At 47.0% G+C, this 21,210-nt stretch overlaps 1 protein-coding gene across 1 annotated transcript in view; it reads right to left on the reverse strand.

The window, feature by feature from the left end:
- The window catches only part of NFATC2 (nuclear factor of activated T cells 2), a 78,449-nt gene that overhangs the window by 24,047 nt on the left and 33,192 nt on the right, over window positions 1–21,210 (reverse strand). The window contains exons 6-9 of the mRNA XM_088175109.1: window positions 20,286–20,426; window positions 10,092–10,147; window positions 9,156–9,282; window positions 6,951–7,643 (exon numbers count right to left, since the gene is read on the reverse strand). Of these exons, the coding sequence (XP_088031235.1) occupies window positions 6,951–7,643; window positions 9,156–9,282; window positions 10,092–10,147; window positions 20,286–20,426 (1,017 nt within the window). The remainder of the gene's footprint in view (window positions 1–6,950; window positions 7,644–9,155; window positions 9,283–10,091; window positions 10,148–20,285; window positions 20,427–21,210) is intronic.

Genomic DNA, 21,210 nt, shown 5'->3' on the forward strand with positions numbered 1-21,210 from the left:
CTGTCTCCAGACTCGTCCCCAAGAAATGAGAATGTTTCTGGCAGACCTGACCCCAGTGACCATCAGCCATCAGTGCTCACTGCTGGGAAGCACCTACAATTCTTTGGCAGATACAGCAGCAAAGGAGTGAGCCTGTGGAAAGGAGAGAAAGGAGACAGGAGCTCTGCCAGTCCCTCCCTCCAGTGCAGCAAGTTTTAACCACCTGCACACCTAGGAGGACATGGAAGTCTGGGATTCCCCAGGAAAGTCACAATTCTACCACAGACTTTTTACCTCAGCTGGAGCCAAGTCCCTCAAAAGCTCTGATCCCACTTCACCCCTCTGTGAGAGCTGGGGACAAGCCTGCCTGCCTCTTTCTGCAGTGGAATAATTTTAATTCATTACCATTTCTCTGCACTGGAGTGAAAAATGTTATTGTTATTATCCCTTTAAACTGAAAGTGGATTGAAGGAATAAAAGTAAATGTATGGTCTGTTTTGGCAGATGCCTCCCAACAGATGGGTGTCTATGGTCTCCTTTGTAAGAGCTGTCTGCTGCCTGTGATTCAGACTGTCTAAGGAATGCCATGAGCTTGGACTAAATGGACAGCAAGTCTGGGAAAGGACTTTATTGTGGTTTAGAAGCTTTCAATTCCCAACTGCACGAACAAGTTCTTTTTTTTTTTTTTTCTCAAGTAACTCTTTGCCAGTATTTCAAAACCCTCACTGAAAATTGCCTGATGCCTCCCGAAAACGGAGAGCTCTCAGCTGATAACAGCCAGCCCCAAAGGGGGACCTGCCTTCCACCTCAGCTCCCTGCAATTGGGGTTTATTGGCTCGGGCAGCAGGTCCTGGTGGGATCCTGCTCCCAGAGGAGGCTGCAGTGCCCCAGTGCAGCTCTGGGCTCCTCATGTCCCTGCACAGGAAACGCTTTGTGACACAGCTCGCCTGTGGGCACTTACTGCACCAATTAAAGATTCCTGAGCTCCAGAACAAAGAGGTGCCAGAGGAACGATGGTTTTAATCACTCAATTCATTTTCTTCCTTCCTCTACTGCTGATTTGGGATGTATGGGTTTTTCTTCTTCTGGCTTTGTTTTGGTTTGCATGCTTTGAGGCTGCTGGGGAAAGGGCAGCCTTCAATGGGGCTGGATTGCTCTGAACTTTTTAACAGGGAATTGTTTCTAGAGGTGAAGAAGAAGATCAGCTGGAGCCTGCTATAGCAATACAAATACATAACTCTCATTCAGTGTAGGTTTTTTTCTGAGAATCCATGTATGTGTTACTAACACAAATGAATTAATGCCTAACTGTACAAGAGGGAAGGATAAGGTACTTTTTAATAATGGTACAGGGAAGTACAGGGAAGTTAAATTCTTTGCTGAAACACCAAGATCAGACTCAACCCAGACCTTCCTCCTAATGGACTGATCTCTCTACTTCCTGCCAACAGACTTCAGGGTTTTGGGAGCAGAACCACGTTTTTGTTCTCTTTTTATATCGCCTCTAGGAAAGCAAGACGCAGGACAGGGGCACGGAGATCCTAACACAATAAACCCACAAGAGCAGTGATCCAAAAATAAAGCTGCAGAGTACCAAGGGAGTGCTGCAAGGTCCCAGCAGAGAACAGAAAATCTGAAATAATGTGAGTCAGAGCTTCAGGAATGAGCCTAATGAATACGTAGATCTGCTAGAGTGTTTGAGCAAAATGTTTTGGAGAACATACAGGATTCACTCTTAGTCAAACTCTGCCTGAGCAGAAGTGACCACACCTTCTATGAAAAGTAGTTCTAATTAAAAACAGAGCACGGCTTTTTTTAGACGCAAATTGTTGCTCAAAACTGACCCTCAGCCCGTTTGTAGGATTCAAATTCACCCCTGTCTAAAATGCCAGGAAACAAGAACATTTCCCCTCTGCCCTGTCTTGCTCCTGAACTCTATGCATGGACACAAGATGAAAACAACTACAAACCAACCTAAAATCTGTCCCTAAAGCCACCATGCTCTGTGCTGGCTGTGCATGGGCTCAAGGCAGTGTTTAGAGAGAAAAGCAGCTTTTCTCCAGACAGGCAGGACCCTGGCCCTGCCAGTGCAGCTCCAGTGCCCAGAGGGTTCCCAGTGGAAGCTCAGCCAGCAGGAGCTGCCAGAGCTGGCTCTGCCACCCCCTCCATCCATGGGCAGGGCCAGCAGGATGCTCAGGATGTGCCAGCATCAAGCAGAGCCCCCAGGACTCCCCAGCAGCCCTGAGCTCTGTCCTGGAGCAGCACTCTGGGCTCTGACAGCCCCAGGAGAGCCAGGGCTTCCTGGAGGTACTGCCTGCCCAAGGACAACAGAGCTGGCCAGAAAACACAGCTCCCTCCTGAACGTGAAGGAAAGAAGGGATCTGAATTTAATTTTGTGGTACCATGGGGACAGACTGAGGGTTTTCTCGTTGAGGGAAAGAACACAGGAAGGAAATGCAGGGATGTAACACACTCTGAGCAGAACTGTACAAATGAACACTCAGCTTGCCATGGAGCTGATCTGAGGTGCTGGGTGATGTGCAAGGACCACACTGCACATCCTGCACAGCCACTTTCTAAAGAAATATCTGACGTGTCTCCAGTTTTCTGCGAAATACCTGAGCTCACTATAAAACATCTCTGCTGATCAGCAGCCTGATAAACCACTACACAACATCTGCCTTGCTCTTCTCCTCCCCAAAAGAGATTACTGGGCACCAAAAATAATCTCGAGCTGCTGGATCCAGCGGACACTTGAGTGTCAGATGTGGTTAGACAGTTATCATTTGAATAATGACAATCATTTTTCTTTGTAAAGTTCAGCCTGGCAGCAGAACTGAAAAGATTTCAATCTAAGGCAGGCAAGCTGATGACACCCAAGCTGCACCACCATGATCTGTGTGTGTGGAATTGAGCCTTGTGGCTGTGTCCCAGATGGGGAACTGGCCCATGGCAGCTGAGCTGCTTCCCCAGGGCTGCACAGGAGCCTCTGGCTCTGCAGGAGGGGCACAATCAGTGCCCCCAGCCCTGGCTCACCCCTTTGATCCTGCCCCACCTGGGCACTGCACACAGTGCTGCAAAGAACTACATTTTGACCTGAGTTTCGTGCTTTAAAGAGTTAATCTCAGTGCTCTGAGGGCGCAGGAGGAACAAGATTCTATTTGTCAACATATTTATGTGGTTGTTTGGGTAACTTTTACCATCGTGGGTGGTTTGGTTATGAATACTATTAAGATGGGGCCTCGGCTGAAAGGAGCCTATCACTCTGTCACCCCATGGCTTTCACTTGCATTTGAGGCTGATCTCTGCTTGCCAGCACTAGCCTGGGCACCTGAAGCATCCTCCAGGATCTCCTGGCACTCAGGGTGTGGCCACTCCCAAAGCCATTCCAACAGTAATGCCCCTCTGAGGCACAGATCTGTGTGTAATAAAGATTTCTCTGTTCATTTTTCATGAATCGTCCCTTCCTCTGGGGATTCTTCAGAGTATTTAATACAAAAAAAAGTTACCAAAAAGTTACAGATAGATCTATTTCACAGAGAAATATGGAGGAGTATGTGCATGGAGGCACTCATGTGTGGCAATGTTGAATTTGCATCAGTCCCTGATGGGTGCAGATCCAAATCCACCCTCTCTGGGGAGTGGAGCCTGCCTTCCTGTAACTCTGTTTTGTAATCCTGGCTGGGAGGGGAAGGCTGGGGAGCTGCAGGAGGGCACCACAGGCTCCTCTCTGAGGGGGAGAGGGGCCAATGTCTCCTTGAAGAAAGCAAGTGGCAGGTCAGGACATCTGCAGCAGGGTCAGACACCAGCTACAGATCTGCTGGGATTCTCACCAAGGGGCTGGGGAGGGCACAAAGCACTCCTGGCACACAACAAAACCCATCTGAGATGGTAAATCCTTGCCACCACCTGCCTTGGGGCACAGGCTGGTTTGGCTGCACTCAGCCTCAAGAACCCACAGGACTGGAATTCTCCTGCAGAGGGGGAACAGCTCTCGTCTTTTCAAGGCAGAGGTGGACAGGTTAAGTGTGCTGAGTTCCCAGTATTTTGTGCCCTGTGGAGCAGTGCAAGCTCTGAGCAAAACCAAACCACGCTCTCAGGAAGAACAAATAAAATATTTTTACAGCAGGGTAGAGAAGAAACCCATGAGGGGTCCTGCCAGCAGTGACATGAGGAAGATGAGAGGGGTGAAGAGGAATAACCACGGTGCCAGCTGAGGGATGCTGTGCTCTGGTCACTGCCAGCACAGCCTGAGCACTCTCAGTGTCCCCAATCTGAGAGGCACCAGCTCCAGGAATGAGGAACCACCAGCCTGGGGCAAGTCCAGGTCACCAGAGGAGTTTGTGGCAAAGCCCAGAATAGAAACGAAGCCCAGAACAGCCAGGCTGAGTGTGTTAACCATGAAGGCAGTGGCCAAGAGCTGATGAGAGGAGGCCACAACAGCAAAGGGACGAAAGCTGGAGTGTCAGCAGAGCTCTGGAGAAAGGAGAACAAGGCAGAGGGAGGAGGAAGAGGGGGGAAGGGAGGAAGAGTGAAGGGAAGTGAGAGGCAGCAGCAGTGATTGCCCAAGAGCCTGGGCAGCAGCAGCAGCAGCCCTTGGCTCGTGCCAAGCCTGCCTGGGGAAGCACCAGCTCTGTGTCTGCCCATGAAAATCACTGCAAGACCTCACAGCTCACTTTATCTCACAAGAGCTTTCTGGATAAAAGGGATTTGAGGGCAAAGCCTCCATAATCCTTTGGGTTTGCTTTCTTTTAATACTATAAAGCACAAACCCAAACTTTCTAGTCAGGAAAAACATGGCTTTTGTTATGTTCTGAGTCACTTTTCCCCAGCAGCAAACAATGTGGCTTTGCAATTCAAGTCCTGAACATTTCAGAATGAAATGCTTTGCAAAGCCCTAAAGTAAATCACAATTCTCCAAGTCACACTTCCAGCTGATGTAAACTCACTGAGGTCAGTGAAGAGACTGCATGTGCCCCTGCCTGGCCTGGTTTGGGTGGCATGATTGATAAAGTAATGAAAGCAGATAAACTAGCTGAAATCAGTTCAGGATGATCCAGTCATCCAAGGAGAAGCCTGGGATTTCATGAGGAAGTGCTGGAATTGAGGAATCCCTTAGCAGGGAGGCTGAGTGCATTCTTGGTGAGCTGTGCTGCACTTGGGTGTCACTGGCCTGATTCAAAACTCAGGAAAATTCACTTTGCACTCCACCATGGGAGTTCTTTAAGTGGATTCTGAAGCTTGATTCTGAAGTTAGCTTTCACTCCAAGATGCTTTCTTTTTTCTTTCTTTTACAAGGTGTGCATCAAGTATTTTTATAAATGTGGAAGAATCTCTCAGCTTCTCATATTAAAGTTACCCTAAATAAGTGTTTAATTTTCCTGTCAGAAAGATTCTCTTGCTTTATTATCATGCCCAATTCCCTGAATGGAAAGCGAATGTCCCGAGTCAAATTTAGGACTCCTAAATCTCCTGCTCAGAGAAGGGAACCAGTAAAAACTCTCCAGATTTTACTGCCATGGCACCAAAGCTGCATCCACCACCCTGCAAACACAGCTAAGAGAGGAAACCATCCAAACTGTGCCCACAAACCAGCAGGGAAGGCTGCACATCATACAGAGCACTCAGGACCCAAGCTGAGGAAAGTAAAACTTTCCCAGGCACAATTTCACAGCTCAGGTAAGTGCAGTAAAAATCCCAAACCAATGGGTGCTTAGAGCATGTCCCAGTGCACATCCAGGAGATCAAGCCTGGAATTGCACTGAGAGGAGAGCAGAGTTACTATTTGTGACAATCGGGTCTGGACTTCCTGCACAAGAACATCCTGCATTTCCAGCAATATTTCCAGTATCCTCACTCTTCTCCCACTAAAATCAATGTTGGGTTTGCTGCTGCTCTCTGTGATTGCAGTGTCCAGCTGCACTATTAATTTTGCATTGATTTCCTCCTGCCAGAAACATGCTTTAATAAAAGAACCAATCAACCAGACTGCCAATAGCTGCCTACCTAAGAATAAGCAGGATATGTTCAAAGAAAGCTTTACTCCAACTTCTGTTCATTCCTAAAAGCTAAATCAGCTGGCTCACAACAAAGGAACAGCGTTGTTTTACTTATCAATGTCCCACTGTTCATCTAGAACATCTGCAATGGTTTTGCCTGCAGCACTGCCCCATTCATTACAGGCCCTGATAGATTGCTCAATGGGCTTTTTTTTTTTTTGGTACAAAATGTACAAGAGCATTTCACAAAGTGGACTTTGCCCTGATATGAAATAATATAATAAAAGAATGAAGACGTGCGCTTCGTTTCAGATCCTCCATTTTCCAAACTGGCAATGGAGCCTTTGGCAAAGGGAAACAAAATGGGACCAGCTCAGCTGGCACAGAGCAAGCAGAGGGTTCCTGTGGGCCAGTGGCCAAACTGCTTTGCTATCTACCAAAAATGCACTCAGTGAAAGACCCAAACCCATCCTGACAGCAAATGCCCACACCCCCAAAGGGGCCACACAATTTATTCTGTATATAATGCATCTACCACCTCAATGGAGGTGAATTGAGCTGGTTACAAGGTCTCTTAAAGCTAAACAGTCCAAAAGAAAAATAACACTTATACTATTTATACTTTTGACCCAATAATCAAACTGCTGTGACCCATAATGCAGCACTAACTGTCCAACCAGAAATTACTGCCTGAAATCATGAAGAAGGAAGAGACAATGCCCAAGAACCTCCATCTTGTCCATTACTATATTCTAAAAACCCCAAATTCCAAATCCATCACTATGAGACACCACACACTTCTATTCAACTACACCCCAGTGATTTTAACTCTATCACTCAAATTCTGAAGCCTTCTCCAGTGTTCTTTTGGGGGGCCAGGGTCAGAAGTCAGTTATATAACAGGGGACTGAGAACCCCAGCCTCGCCCCTCCCTCCAACAAAGCAGCAAAGTGAGAGGGGCACAGCACTTACCATCATCCAGGTACGCCTGGTCCAGGTTCTGCTCCTGCTTGATGGTCACTCCTGCTGGCAGCACCTCCTTCTGCTCGCTCCCTGGTGGCCCATTCTTGGCTGCCCGCTGGCCAGGGGCCGCCTGCTGCTGGATGACCGTGGGGTACGAGCTGGGGCTGAGCCTCTGTGCCTGGCTGGCCTGGGGCTGGCTGGACCTCGGCACGCTGGGTGTGAAATTCTCACAGCACATGATGTGCTGGAACTCCTGGTGGCTGCCACACCTCAGCTGCTGGCTGGTTGGAGAGTAGTGGATGACAGGAGAAGGCTGCTGCTGGCCCGGGGACTGGTGCAGCACGGCTGAGCTCTGGGCTGGAGAGCCAGCGTGCACCAGCACCGACCTGTGGGCATCTGCAATGGCAACTGGGGTGGCCATCAGGTTGGGCTGCTGGTAGCCCAGCTGGCTGGGGCTCAGGCTCTTGCTCCTTTGGTAAATCACAGCTGGGTTCTGCTGGTGGTACCGTGAGTCAGGAGAGGAGAGGCCTGAGCGCAGCTGCTGGCAAGGAGCCATGGTGGCCACCAGGCAGGAGGGGGACTCGGTGGCCATTGTGTGCTGTGAATAGTAAGGCTGTGTTACTGTCCCCAGAGCACTGTGCACTGGACTGCAGATTAGGGCTGGATCATAGTCATCAATGGGCTCTGTTTTGATTGATGGTACTAGAATAAAGCATGCAAAGGACGTTATTTGTAACGAGCTGAGGACAAACAGAGAGCTTTTCCTTCAAGTAATAAGAGATTTAAGCCTTTTACAAGATTTTTGTGTATAAATTCATAGCTCACAAGCATTGAGTTTAATACATCACCCACTTGCAACCACAGCAAAAATTGTTCAAAGCACTCTGTGCTAAGAGGTCCTTGAAAAATCTTTAACGTACTAATGAATCACAAATTGCTAAAATTGAAAAATTCAACTCCTGTTTTAATTCATTTAAGGGCCATTCTGAAACACAGACAAAATAAGAAGTCATAGATAGGTGTTTCGTGCAGCACTTCCATCTCAAAGAGATCAGTAGAGATCCCAGGACAAAAACAACTCCCCATCTTTCTGTCAAACATTTAACAAGTGACCAAAGGCAGAGCTGAGCTCGTTTAGAGCTTTTGTCTCTGCTGCACGAAGTTTCCTCAGAGCTGATGACCTGTCTGACACCATCATTTAAAAGACCATGATTTAGAAAGAGTTGTATGAATCCTGGTTGGGTAAATGATGGTCCTCTACATTCCCAATGATTTTTTGGAAATCTTCCCCAAAACTCACTACAGAAACATCATACAATGGAAACCACACAATGGTCATGCAAAATTCCTTTTTGGAAGTAGAGATTCCTTCTCCTGAGTGGTCTATTTTAGGGATTGTTTTGAGGTAGAAGTGTGCTTCTCAAGACTATTCCAGAGCAGAACAATTTAGCACCTGTGCAAACCCCTGGTGATACCCTATAGAGTTCATAATTTCAGGGAGAGGACCAGAGATTTTCAGGCTGGAGGAGACCAAAATAAGAGTCTGAATAAATGTGTGCCCCTCCTTAGAGACAAGTCAAATTAAGACATCATTTGAAGCTTGCATAAAATCTGGTGCTGTTATTTCATGCTTTCTGCTTTCCACAGACACAATACTCTGATTTTCTCACAACATTTTTCCCCCAGCCAAAGCTGAGAAATTCTGGGAATCTCATTAGTAATCCTGTTGCATTTATTGTGACATGGCTCACCAATCCCCCAGAGGAAGAACATCAGAAAAGCATTGGTGTTTTTCTCAACTAGCCTCATTCTGAAGAATATATATTGCTTGTCTTCCTCCATCCCAAGCCCTTTCCCAGATCTGATGTTTTCTTACTGCTGGACACGTCAGGGAAGGCAACACTCATGCTTTTCAGAGGGTCACATCATGTCCCACACTGAGCCTGTTCCCACTGAGGCTCCTGGCAAACTTCCACCAAGTGAACGGGGCAGCATCAGCCCATGGCCAAGATAACAGAAAACTGACACCTCAAACTGATGGAAATTCCTGATCACAAATCACAGACATCTTTCAAACCAAGCAGCTGTCGAGTGCTGAGCCAAATTAAATCAGCAACATTTAGATCCTCAAAGAATGGCAAGAAAACAACAGAGCAGAAAATCAAATCTTGTTCATGAAATTAGGCACCAAGTGGCTCTGTCCCTGAGAATTACCTGGGTGATAGGTGAAATGCTGGGGTTGGCTTCTTTTTCTCTTGCCATTGATGACATAGAAATTCACCTTCACTGCTGTGCGGATGTGCTTGTTCCTGTACTCGGGTATTTCCACAAAAAGCATGCTCTGGAATAACACAGGGACAACCAGCAATGAGCACCTGAGGCTGAGCAGGGCTTCTGTGTGCAGCTCCCCTTGCTACACCTCCAGGCACTACAGGAGGAACCTCCCTGTTCATCCCCATGAAGAAGGGTATGAGAAAAAAGGGACAGATGGTGAAAGACCAGAAGATTTTTGGTGCTGGCAAGTTGGTTTCTATGGACTGCATCCCTCCTGCACTTGGTGTTGTCCTGAACTTGGAGAGAGAATTCTCAGCTACAAGTAAAACACATAAAATGGTGACAAATGCAGAAGCACTGCTAATCCCACAGTGCTTGATAAAGGAGTGGGCACTGCAGAATTCTCTCTTGTCATCAGAATAACTTAATTATTCCGTCGGTTTTTTATTTATGCACAGGCAGACCCCAGTGCCATGGCAGCTGCCCTGCTGTCTCCCATGGCAGTGTCACTGCTGGCTCCTCAGAGCTCTGCCTGCCCACAGCAAAATCCAGCCAGCCAAGGGAACAGAGAGGCTCCTTCCCTCCCCAGAGCAGTGTCCACCTGAAATCCTGCAGGACAAAGCCCCCAGGGCTGGCACAGGGGTCAGCATCTCCTACAGAGCCTGGGATGGCACCTTGGCCCCGCAGGACACAGCACCCAGCAGTGCCCCCTTTGCTGGGGTTTTGCTGCAGGAATCCACCCTTTCTGCAGCACAGGCACTGCTGCAGCATTTGGCATTTGTTCTTTGTGGCATTGCTGCTCTTTGGAAGCCTCCCCCTGAACACAACTTGCTGCACAGCAGCTGCAGGACAGGACACCCAGAGTTTCATACTTACAGGCTGGCTCTTGTCTTTGTCCACTGTTGCCTCCATTTCCCAGATCTGCTGCCCATCTAGAAGAATATCACAACATTAACATCACTGTGAGGTTTTTTTAATCACAGAACTTATTAAAAAAAAAAAAAAAAGGAGAGGCAAATCAAGGGCATTAAGTTAGCAAAGCTCTCAAAATGGACTTAATTTCAAGCACCTTCCCAATCCTAACCAAAAGCAACAGCATTTCATTTAAACACATCACTGAACACTTCTCTTGCCAGGAAAGAGCTTACATACATATTAAAATTAAATGTTTATGTAGAAATTGGCCAAACTGAGGAATTAAATATTTAGCACAGGTGCAACATCTGCTTTTTACCAGGCCCGAGTCCAGCCAGCCTGACTGGAGGAGGGCACCAGAAGGTCACAAAACTTGTTCGTGGTCACACTGGGTCAGCAGCTCAGCAAACTCTGTGCTGCTTTAAGCCAAGACCACTTGGATTCCCAGAGAATGCCACTGACAGCCCTAAAGCTGTGCTAAAGCACCAAATATTCACTGTACTCAGTGCAAAAACATTTCACTGCATGTGGGACAGCCTCTACCCTGAACCACTGCAAGCTTTGCTGCCCTTAATTATTACATCCATGCAGCTTGTCTCCATCCTGAGTTACACAAAATTCTATTTAGAGAGGAAAACAAAAATGTGATCCCCCTGCATGGAATACCACCACAATAACCCCTGTGCTGTAAGAGTCTATCAGTAGTGACAGGACATTCATTTACAGCCTGGGTGCTTCCTCTGGTTACAAGTATTCCTTAAATACACAAACTTTTTTTTTGCAGTGCTTTCCTTATTTTATTTTTTGTTAGATTTTAATCTTTACCCCTTTGATTTTCATACTCCATTAAGCCTTTTATCCAAGAAACTTGCAGAAGAAAAGTACTGATGGTGGAAAAAAGTTGGCTCATATCTTTCTGAAAGCTTGGTCTTCAAGTGGCCAGGGGACAGGTATGCCAAGGAGCTGATGGCCTGGGAATGTGCAGCCAGGGGGCTGCTGCCTCCTTTGGGGGCTCCCCAGACTGGCCAGGACGAGGGGGAAAATCTCCTAAAAATCTCCTCAACCCAGTCCTTCTCACAGGGCTTTTTATTTTTCCCAATTCTTGGAAGTTCTGCAAGAGCTGCTTTTGTCCTCTGTTATTTAAGCACTTCTGCTTCTGGCGAAAAGGGAAATGAAAGAGTATTTTTAAATGCATTTTTGCATTTTTCTGTTGTTGTACTCTTTGTTCTGTGCTGGGCCCAGACAATGAGCTGACAGATGTGCTGGGCTCCCTGTGCAGGCTCTTCCCCAGCTGGGCTCAGTGGCCAGGACCCAGCCCCAGGTCCCTGCCTGTCCCAGCTCTGTGGGACAGAGCCTGACCTGCCCAGCCCTGCACACCTGGGACACCTGGCAGCTTTTCCTGGAGGTCAGGGCTCACATCCCTCCCTCCCTCCCTTGGGATGGGCTCCTGGTGGGGCAGGGGGGCTCCCAGCCCTGCTGGGCTCTCTCACCCCATCGTCCCTGGGCACTGGAGGCAGCCAGGGAATAGCTGGAAGTGTGGCTCCATCAGGAGATCCCAGCTGCTCCTGCTGCAAGGGAGGGAACTCTGAACAACTCAGTGAGAGTTTTCCCTCTTTTTTTTTTTTTTTTTTTTTTTTTTTTTTAAGTGTTAAGTTCCCCCCTGTGAGTGATTTGTCTTTCCTACCATGGGGCTCAGCAAAGCTGTGGCACTGGAGCCAGCACATCCCAAGGGACTGCTGCAAAGGCATGGAAAATATTCCATTATTTAATGCCATTCAGCATCAGCATCCAGTGCTATATTCAATCTGTACCCCTGTCAATGCAGCCAGCTCCTTGCTGCTGTTGGGACAGAAACAGGCAAGGGAGAAGCCAAAATCCTGGGAGATTAATCCAGCAAATCCTTGTCTGATTACAAGGCAGTAAATGCTCAACGGGGAGATGCCTCTTTTGGGTGATTTTTGAGGAAAGCAACCATCGCCATATGTTCAGGAAGCTCCCCATACTCCCAAACACCCCAAAGGATAATTTTTTAGATTTCTCCAAGGAAAAAAGGAGGGAAAAGGAAACAAGAAAACACATCATGAAGTAAGAGCTCTGACAGGAACATCAGAGCTGTCTCAGCAATGCCACATGAAGATGTCCTGACAACAAGGACAGCCAAGCAGGAATATTTGACACTGGTTTTGCTCCAGGCAGAATGTTTTCATCTTCATTTCTGTACTGCTAAATTCAAACAGTCTGTGCAGATACAACAGCACTAAATTCACAAAGAAGGTGGAAGTCAAAAGGATTTGTTGGTCCAAAATGCATAAACTAAAGTAGAAATGGGCCTCCAAGTCATGTGCCACATTCAAGAAGCCTGTGGAACACATGCAACCACAACCACAGGGGATGTGATTTAGTGACTGAGCCACTGAAATTGCACTAAAAGCTAATGAAGCCAGCCATAAAAATCAAATGATGTTCAGGCTGAGTCCAAAGTCTGTGCGGGTCAAAAGTAAGAATGAGAAAAGGCAAGCAAGAAAGAATTGTATTTGGGGTTATCATTCCAACAATGATAGATGCTTCTGTTTGGATAAATTCCATATTTGTGGCAGCTAAACAGGTTTCTAACAAATCTGTCAGCAGCAGCAATCCCTGTTCTTTGAGCACTGAAGCCCTGGTGAATTTAACCACTCTGCAGTTCACTCCCTGACCTTTATGCTTAAATATGATGATGTGGCTCCATCTGTCTCACTGCTTCACTTTAGCTCGAGACAATCAATATTTGCTTTTCCTTTAACTGCTCTGGATATGCACATTATGGGGAGCTTTTGGCAGGAGGATGAGGGAGGTTGTGAGGAAAATGAAAAATACAACTGCATTCAGAAGTCTCTCTCTCTCTCTCTCTACTTTAACCTATTCTTTTTCCTGGTAATGAAAAGAAAACTTTTGATTATGCACACTCAGGGAGCTAACAGAGAGCAGGAGGAATAAACTGAGAAGTCTCAGGATCATTTCAGGAAATTCTGAATAGAGAAAACCTGCACCAAATTGTCAACACATTTATCACCTTTAGAAGGTGCATAAATGCAGGTTTGTTTTTTTTTTTAAGGAGGAAATTAAAGTGGATGTTTGAAGAAAGTCCTGAACAGAAATGGGATTCTTATTGTAAGGAGGTACTAAAAACCCTGAGGCTGATGTGACAGGGGAGCACAGCCCCCAGTACAAAACCTGCCACACCAAAGGCACACCCTGAGCCCAGTGTGTTCAGCTTTGAGCAGGAGGTTGTGCTGGACCCTCCAGAGATCCCTGCTGCCCTTTAATTACCCCAAAATTGTCCTGCCACAAACGGGACAAACAGTTCCTGCTTGGAAACTGAGAGAACTAAACCCCAGCCTGATTAATAATTTAATCTAAAGTCTACAATTGCTGCTTATTGCACAGAATTAAAACTTCCTCAACAATGGACAGGACAGAAAACTGCAGAAGAACTCTCAGTGCCAGGTCCACGTGTGTGGTGCCTTTCAAACTGTACCTCCAGCACAGGGAATTCAAGCCCTGCCTCTGCAAAGGGCAGCAGTTGCACTCAAGATGATAAAATATTCTTGGATTTAGACCCTGAGGTCTTACCAGCCATGGCTGCCTCATGCAATATTTTTACTGTTGTGGTTCCTTGCTCATTTAATGGTTTGTCTTAGTTGGCAAGTCTTTAACACCACAGGTCAGTGAAATGTTCAGGAAATAGAGATTTTTGTGCTGCTTCAGGGCTATGAGACTTAGCATTAAACCCCGATGAGAGATCTGATTGTGTCAGCACTCTTTGGGGGAATGAATGAGTTGTTGGAAGAAAGTAATTCTACCCTTTCTAAGTCAAACTGCCATCATACCAAAAGTCTCGCTTCAAACTGGGGGAAATCAAAACGTCAGTCTGCATTAGGAACATTCTGGGTGATTCTCTGCAGCCCCTTATAGGACTTTTTTTAATTAGCCAATTAAAGGTTTTCTGAACCGGTTACAGCCTTTACACATTACTCAGGATCCCTTACTCATGACTTTGGGGTCAGAAACTAGCAGAGAAACAAACTCACTGCTTTATTTGAACAAGCATGACTGATGGACTGAGAGGCTCAGGAAATGTCCTTTGCAGTTCTCTGCAGCTGAAGACTAAATATACTATTGTGCTGATTCTGGATGGGATTCCACTCCTGCCTGTGGTTTTAGGCCTGCAAATGTACACTGCTTTCCAGTCAAGCATTACACAAATGACTTAATGAACAACCTGTTCCTGGTTGCCCAAAGAAGCCCAGCCTTGAGGAGCAGAGGGGCAGGTTCTGACTGCACATTTCTGCACAGCTCCCCTGGACCTGCAGGGAATTGTCCCCATCCACTCGGTTTCTTGGAAGTTCTTCCAAAAAAGCACAGCAATTATCTCTGTCAGCTTTTATCAGCACATGACAGACACCTCTGGAAAACAAAGAAGGGTTTTTAGAGCTGCCCCAAGAACAAAGGGAGAGCAGGGAATGGTTTCCAGTAGGACAAAACCACTCTGGGAAGCAGAAACCTTATGGGGAACCCTCACTCAGAATCTCTGCTGCTCTGGACAAATTCCAGACAAATTCAGGGACAAATTCTGATTTCAGCTGGGAAGTTACTCTGCTTCAAGTCAGCACAAGGTTGCTCAGCATCTGGTCCTGAGCATCTGTCTCCTTCTAAGCTCTTCAAAATAAATTTCAAACTTTATAGCACGCACAGCATGAATGTATTTAAAACTCATGAAAAGTAGAACTATTACATTTATTCCTGAGCTTCATTTTCATGGATTTCTTTTTTCTTTCTGAAGCAAGACTGCCCACTGCAGTTAATGGAGCTCTGTTTGTTAGGAGCAGAGGCCAGTGCCTTCATTGCTCTGAGGACAGAAGTTTGACTCACCAAGGCCAAAGATACAAGGCAAGGTCTGGGAGGTAAAAGGGCAATGGATTAGTCATCCACCAGCCAGCCCAGCCCCAAATCTGACATTTTGCACAGTGAGAACAAGTCTAGAGGCGAATTCTCCCCATCTATTGTTGAGGAATTCAATTCCCATTAAAATAAAACATCAATACAGTAGTTGAACAGCGAAGCAGGAAGGAACAGTATTTCATTGCAGAGCTCTTCCAAATGACTCCTTATGCCAATCCATCAGAATAGATTTGTTGTATTTTTAAGATTATAAGTGTGTTTGTGTGTGTGTGTGTGTGTGTGTATAAATTATTAAACAAAAGCTTCTCTCAAAATAAAACCACTGGGAACCTCCATGTAATAAAATGAGTCACACCAGGATGCGATGACTAAGTGGGAGAACAGGGAATTCCACTCCCCATGCCAGCTTTCTTCATGATCAATTTTCTGTCAACAGGTGATGGGAGCTTGTCTCTCTGCCTTTTGTTTATGCCAAGAATTATGATTATTTTTTAATATTCTCCCTAAACAATTAAGCTGAATAATCAGGACCAGGCACACTTCCATCAGGCGCCCCCATAGTAAACAGTGAGCCAGGGAATCCAGGCCAGTAGTGGCTGCCTGTGCTAATAAGGATTTACCAGCTGTAAAATTCCAAAATCTTGTGTCATACGGGGAAACCTTCCAAAACACTGGATTCCACCCTGTCTCGCTGAGTCTCTAACAGCTATGGCAACTCCGTTTCTGCAGCCACACTCTGCTGCATTTTTCTCTGTGTGAGCCTTAGATTTTTTCCTGTTTTGCAGTGTTTTTCTGGAATCCCCCGGGGGGTGATTGCCCCGTGGGATTACAAGAGCACCTGAGGCAGGCAGCACATTCCAGCCAGGGGGAAACCTCTGGGGAGAAAGGTTTGCTGGCTGTCAGCAGCTACAGCAGCAAGGTGTCCCATTACCCTGAAACTTTCTAATGTGCACAGCAGAACCAGAAAAACCAATCCTCCCGATTCATACTCGTTACCCTCACATTCAATATTTAAAGTTGTACATTAGTTCGAGTAGCAAACACCTCTTTTGAATGAACCTGGGAAAACACTGGAGTTTTGGTTTTTTTAAATCTTTCTGTCTATTTTATCTTGAATTTACCTGAGAAAATTGCATCATTAATGTTGCACTATTAAGTTCACAGAGTTAACTCCTGAAAGTAATTTGTTATTTTCTGCACTCCCCAGGAGTTTTTGGATCATTCATGAAACTAAATCCCTACAAAAAGGGATTCAAGCTCCCTTTTGGAGCACGGTGAGGAAGTGACTGAGCAGAAAAGGGGAACACTGCTGTGGGCAGTGTTGGGATTTCCTTTCACCTCTCCCAAAAAGAGCACAATCCTGCCATCAAACCAGCACAGCAGCAACCTTCTCTCCACATTGAACCTGCCCTGGTGCCATCCCACCACAGTGTCCTTGTCCTGCAGGAATCCCCTGGCACAGTTTCCACGTTTCCAGCATGTGGGGTGCAGCATTTTGGGCTTTTTGTGCAAGACAAAAGCCTCAACCCAGCACCCCCAGGGGGAACAGCACAGCCTGACCCTGCCCTGGCTGAGCTGTCCTGCAGCCAGGACACATCCAGGTGTGCTGGGCTCCAGACAGGTGGGTTTGGTGACAGGGGCTGTGAACATTCACACCTGGGGGCCCTGGCAGCTGCCCCAGTTCCAAGGGCACAGGAAGCACCTCCCCTCCTCACCCTGCTGGCCCAAGGATTTATGCTGGAGCCACTCCAAGGATGGACGCTGTGTTTGGGTTGTTCCTCCACCACCCACATTGTCCTAGAGATGATTCACCATGTCCATGTGGCCACCAGAAGAGTTTGGCAGGGGAAAGCTGAGTCCATTTGCACTTTTCTCCCCGAGAAACACGAACCTCCTCTATCACTGTAACCAGTACACAAATGGGAGTAAACACAATGCAACCAGCATCTGACTTGCAAATTATTACATGACAATTAAAATAAATAAAAGGGGGAATTCCAAATCTCTTCTTTTTTTAACTGCACTGTAAGATCTGGGCCCCAACCAAACACTAACACCCTTGACCTTCACCCTATTCCAAGTCCTTGATAGCTCCAAGACTGCTTTTCAAGCTTTCTCTTCCAGATCAAAATTAAAAGAACCCAGTCCAATCTAGCTGCTTCTCCTGACCTACTTTAATTTAGCTGGGCTCAGTTACATGTCCCCAACTTCAGATCTTCAAACTCCCATCAGCCAAACTCTGCTTTTGTGTGCTGGGCTTAGGGAATTCATGAGTTCCCCTGGCTCACAGCAGCTACATTTTATCATCTTGCATCCACCAGAGATAACCATGAGAAGAACTCAGACTTCTATGCCCTGCGTGTCGATAAACTTCAGCATTCAGAAAAATTAACGCTATTTAAGCATCAGCATTTCAAACACAAGAGCTTTATCCCCTCAGAGCACCGAGCTCCAGCCCTTTCACTCTGTTTCCTGCTGCCATTTCCTGTCGTGAGCCGAAGCTGAGACTGTCCCAGCCCTGTCCCCAGCTCGTGTGACACGGGACACTCACTTCCACAGTGACATCCCCCCACAATTCAGGGAATTGTCCTTATTGTCCAGGTATTTCTATGGAAAAAAACTTATATATCTGCAGATCTGTGAAAAGACAAATAAAACCTCTTCATTACTGCTCACAGAGACACATTTTTGTCACAGTATTTTTGCCACAAATGTGACCAGTTCCACGTTCCTCTGCACTGCTAATGGTGGGTAAAGAATTGTCTACAAGATCCAGAGGAAATGGAAGGAGGTTCTGAGTGTTCCCCTGAGGGATGAAACCTAATTTACAATTGTGACCCTAAACTGCAGCTCCCTTGGTTTTGTAGGACTGATGCCTCCCAGCACCAGCTTCACCCAGACCCCACACCCAAGGGGCACCCAGAGCTTGGAGCCCGTGGAACAATGGATTTGTTTTCTCCTGGCTGCACAAAAATACTTGCAGAAAGATTTTTTTTGGGGGGGAAAGAAAAGCCTTGCCACTCTCACCTCGAACACTGGACAGCCAAGGCAAGGAGCTGTGTGGAGCCCAAAGCTGTGGGATGGTTACATACACCACTGCTCTCACCCTTGTTACCAGCACAGCAAAAATCAGAGGCAAAAGTGGGAAACCCAGCATCACTTACTAGCACAGACAAGGCTTGTGAGCTGTTAAAATGAAACTCTAAGCAAACCAAGCTCCCCCTGCGAGCTTGCTGCATCTTCCTGCCTTGACAAAGGTGTGATTGTCTCACAGGCTCTGGAAGGGACCCAGCCTGCTGAGCTGGGGTCAGGCAGAGCTGTGCTGCCATCCACCCCCAGAATGCTGCTTGTGGCTTCCCCTGGCCCTGAGCAGCTCATCAGCACTTTCTGCATGGGCTGTGCAGGGCAGGGGAGCCGTGGGTGAGCTGCTCCTCCTCCTTCCAGCCCAGCACTGCTCCCTGCACATCTGGGGCTGCACAGCTGGCTGGGCTCACTGCTCCGGGCTCCTGCAGCCCAAGGCAATGGCAACAGTGAACAGACAGCCCAGAGGTATTTGGAATTGTCCACGGTGCAGAAATGGGGGAGGCTGAAAGTCTCAGCTGCACATGGTCCTGATTTTCAGGTGAGCTGGGACACTGAATTCTCAGTTGGCTGCACTCAGTCCATGCATGTCCAGCCCAGCTGGACTCAGCCCATCTGCACGTCCAGCTCAGCTTTTTAACCTTCCTCACCTTAGGATACACTTATTAAATCAAGCAATCTTCATCTAAAAGCACTTGAAGGCACCTCTGTGAGAGGTGCTGCTGCTTTATGGAACACACACAGAAGCACTCAGCACAGAGACCCCCAGATAACCCAGTGCAAAGCACTCAGACTCCTGATTCAGCCCAGAGATTTGACTCTGGGCCTCCCATCCTCTAAACTGCCCTTCTGCCAATCATTTATTCAGAGTCCAGCAGGCTGAGACTGCCTGCAGAGGCCGAGGGCAGGGGGGGAGGCAGGATATGGAACACCAGCAAGCAAATCCCTGCTCCAGACTGGGCACTGCCTCTGGGATAAGTCGTGTCTCTCCCCTACCAGGAGGTAAAAAAAGAGGAAAAAAAAAAAACCAACCCTGCAGTTTCCCCAGCAGGGAAGAAAAGCTTTAGATTTAGTGTGGAAAATATTGTTGCTCTTTTTACTTTCTAATATCTCTTCCAGCCAGAGCCTCCTCTGCTCTCATATGGAAATAGGGGCAGGGCGTTTGGGATGTTTCCTCGAAATGGCACCAGGAGCTCCTCTCCTCTGAGTGGATCATCTCCTGTAGCTGCTGCTGTGCATTTTTGGGACAGGTAGCACTGCAGGCTGCCAAGATGTTCCCATGTACCTTCCCAAGGTGCTGACATGGTGGAACAGTGGCAGCACAGTGGGAAGGAATTAATCCATGGGCTTGAAAGGAAACAGAGTGTGCCAAAAGAACTCCTGTGACTGCACAGGCTCCTCTGAACCTTCACAGCTCTCCAGAGCCTTTCATACCTGCAAAAACTGCCTGGCTTGCTGCTGGTGTGGGCAGGAGCTGGGAGCCACTGAATGCTTTGTTCCCCCCACGTCACCAGCTGGTGCCCATGTACATTCGTGGATGTACACTCATTTTTGGATCAATTCTCTCTTTTTACCAATGGCATTACCCCTTAGATCATGCACATGCTGCTCACTTGGGCAATGCAATCTCTCAAGCTCATTGCAAGTCACTGGATATATCATTTAAGATGCCTCTGCCTCAGTTCACTGACAGAAAACTTCCAAGCACCAAGTTTTCTTAACAGCACAAAGTTTACATTATGTTTGTTTTTTCTCCACAGATTTCCATAGGGAAGACAACACAATCTTTGCCTGTAGTTCACACCAATAAAAAAAATGTTCATTTCAATGATAATTTCTCCAGCAGCATTCATTAAACATGAGATTAAACAAGTAGAGAGGAACATGTAGTGCTCATCTCGTTTCTTTGATAACAAATCCTGTCCCTGCTGACTCCCAGACTGAATTCTTATGAAGCAACAACACAAACAGTTGCTCCCAGGTCTGACTTTACTCACATGGCTTTACTTACATGAACTTGGATGGCACACCTCACTTGAGTAGAGTTAATCATGAGCACAAATCTAATTATGAGATTTGGCACTTCAGATCTGCCTTGTCCCCTTAGGCAAAGTTAGGAAACACCTGCCTTACCTGATGTTTTCTCTGTGAACACCACCTTGGACTCTGCTGTGAAGTTCTGTCCAGTGAGGATCATCTGCTGTCCTCCATAAACCAGGCAGCTGTCAATGTCCTGTCTTTCAACCATTGGAAGCTCATGGGCAGACCTTTGGGCTGTGGACAAATTGCAAACATGAATGAAACCAACTCTGTTTTACCAGGACTTTCCAAATCTTCCCAGAACTATCCACAGATTGATCTTGTCATCGTTACCATCCGCTGACTGCCAAGGCAGCTTCTCCAAGGTGCTAAATTTAGGTCTGAGAGGGAAAAATAAACTTACTCAAGGCATTTTATTTGGAAACGTTCAGGAGTTGGCTGCAGTGGCTCAGCTGTGCTGGCCCTGCTCCTTGTCCTTGAGAAAGGACAGCTTGGATGAATGAGCTGAAACTTGCCCATGCCTGTTTCCAAGTCAACAGCCAAATTTTCAAGTGCAGGCACACTACAGCCCCAGAGCCCAGAAATTCCACCTGCACAGAGGATTCCACTGAATAACACTGAATTCCTTCAGAGGGGGAAAAAAAAAAAAAAAAAGAACTCTTTTCCAAAATCCCAGTGGCTCCCACAGGACAGGCCTGGCACAGGGGGTGGCTCCATCTCCATCTCCATGTGTGGCACCTGGGCTCGCAGGAGGGGCAGCCACGAAGCCCCAGCTGTGATCAGGAGGGGTCACACCAGGACTGCTGCAGCCCAGGGCGCTTCCAAGCATGTTCTGCAGAAGTTCTGAACATCTGAGGAGCAGGGCCCCGTGTCACAGACTGAGTCTGATTATAAAAGGAAGGGAAGGAAAGGCAGGGTGGGATCCAGATGGACAACGACATCATCAAAGCTTTCTAAGGTCTTTACTGGTCTTGGCCATGGATTTGGAGCATGACTTTAACAAGTTTTTCTCTCTTTC

Source organism: Sturnus vulgaris, chromosome 17 (genome assembly GCF_052056855.1).
Source record: "Sturnus vulgaris isolate bStuVul1 chromosome 17, bStuVul1.hap1, whole genome shotgun sequence".
In the NCBI taxonomy this organism is placed as follows: Eukaryota; Metazoa; Chordata; class Aves; order Passeriformes; family Sturnidae; genus Sturnus; species Sturnus vulgaris.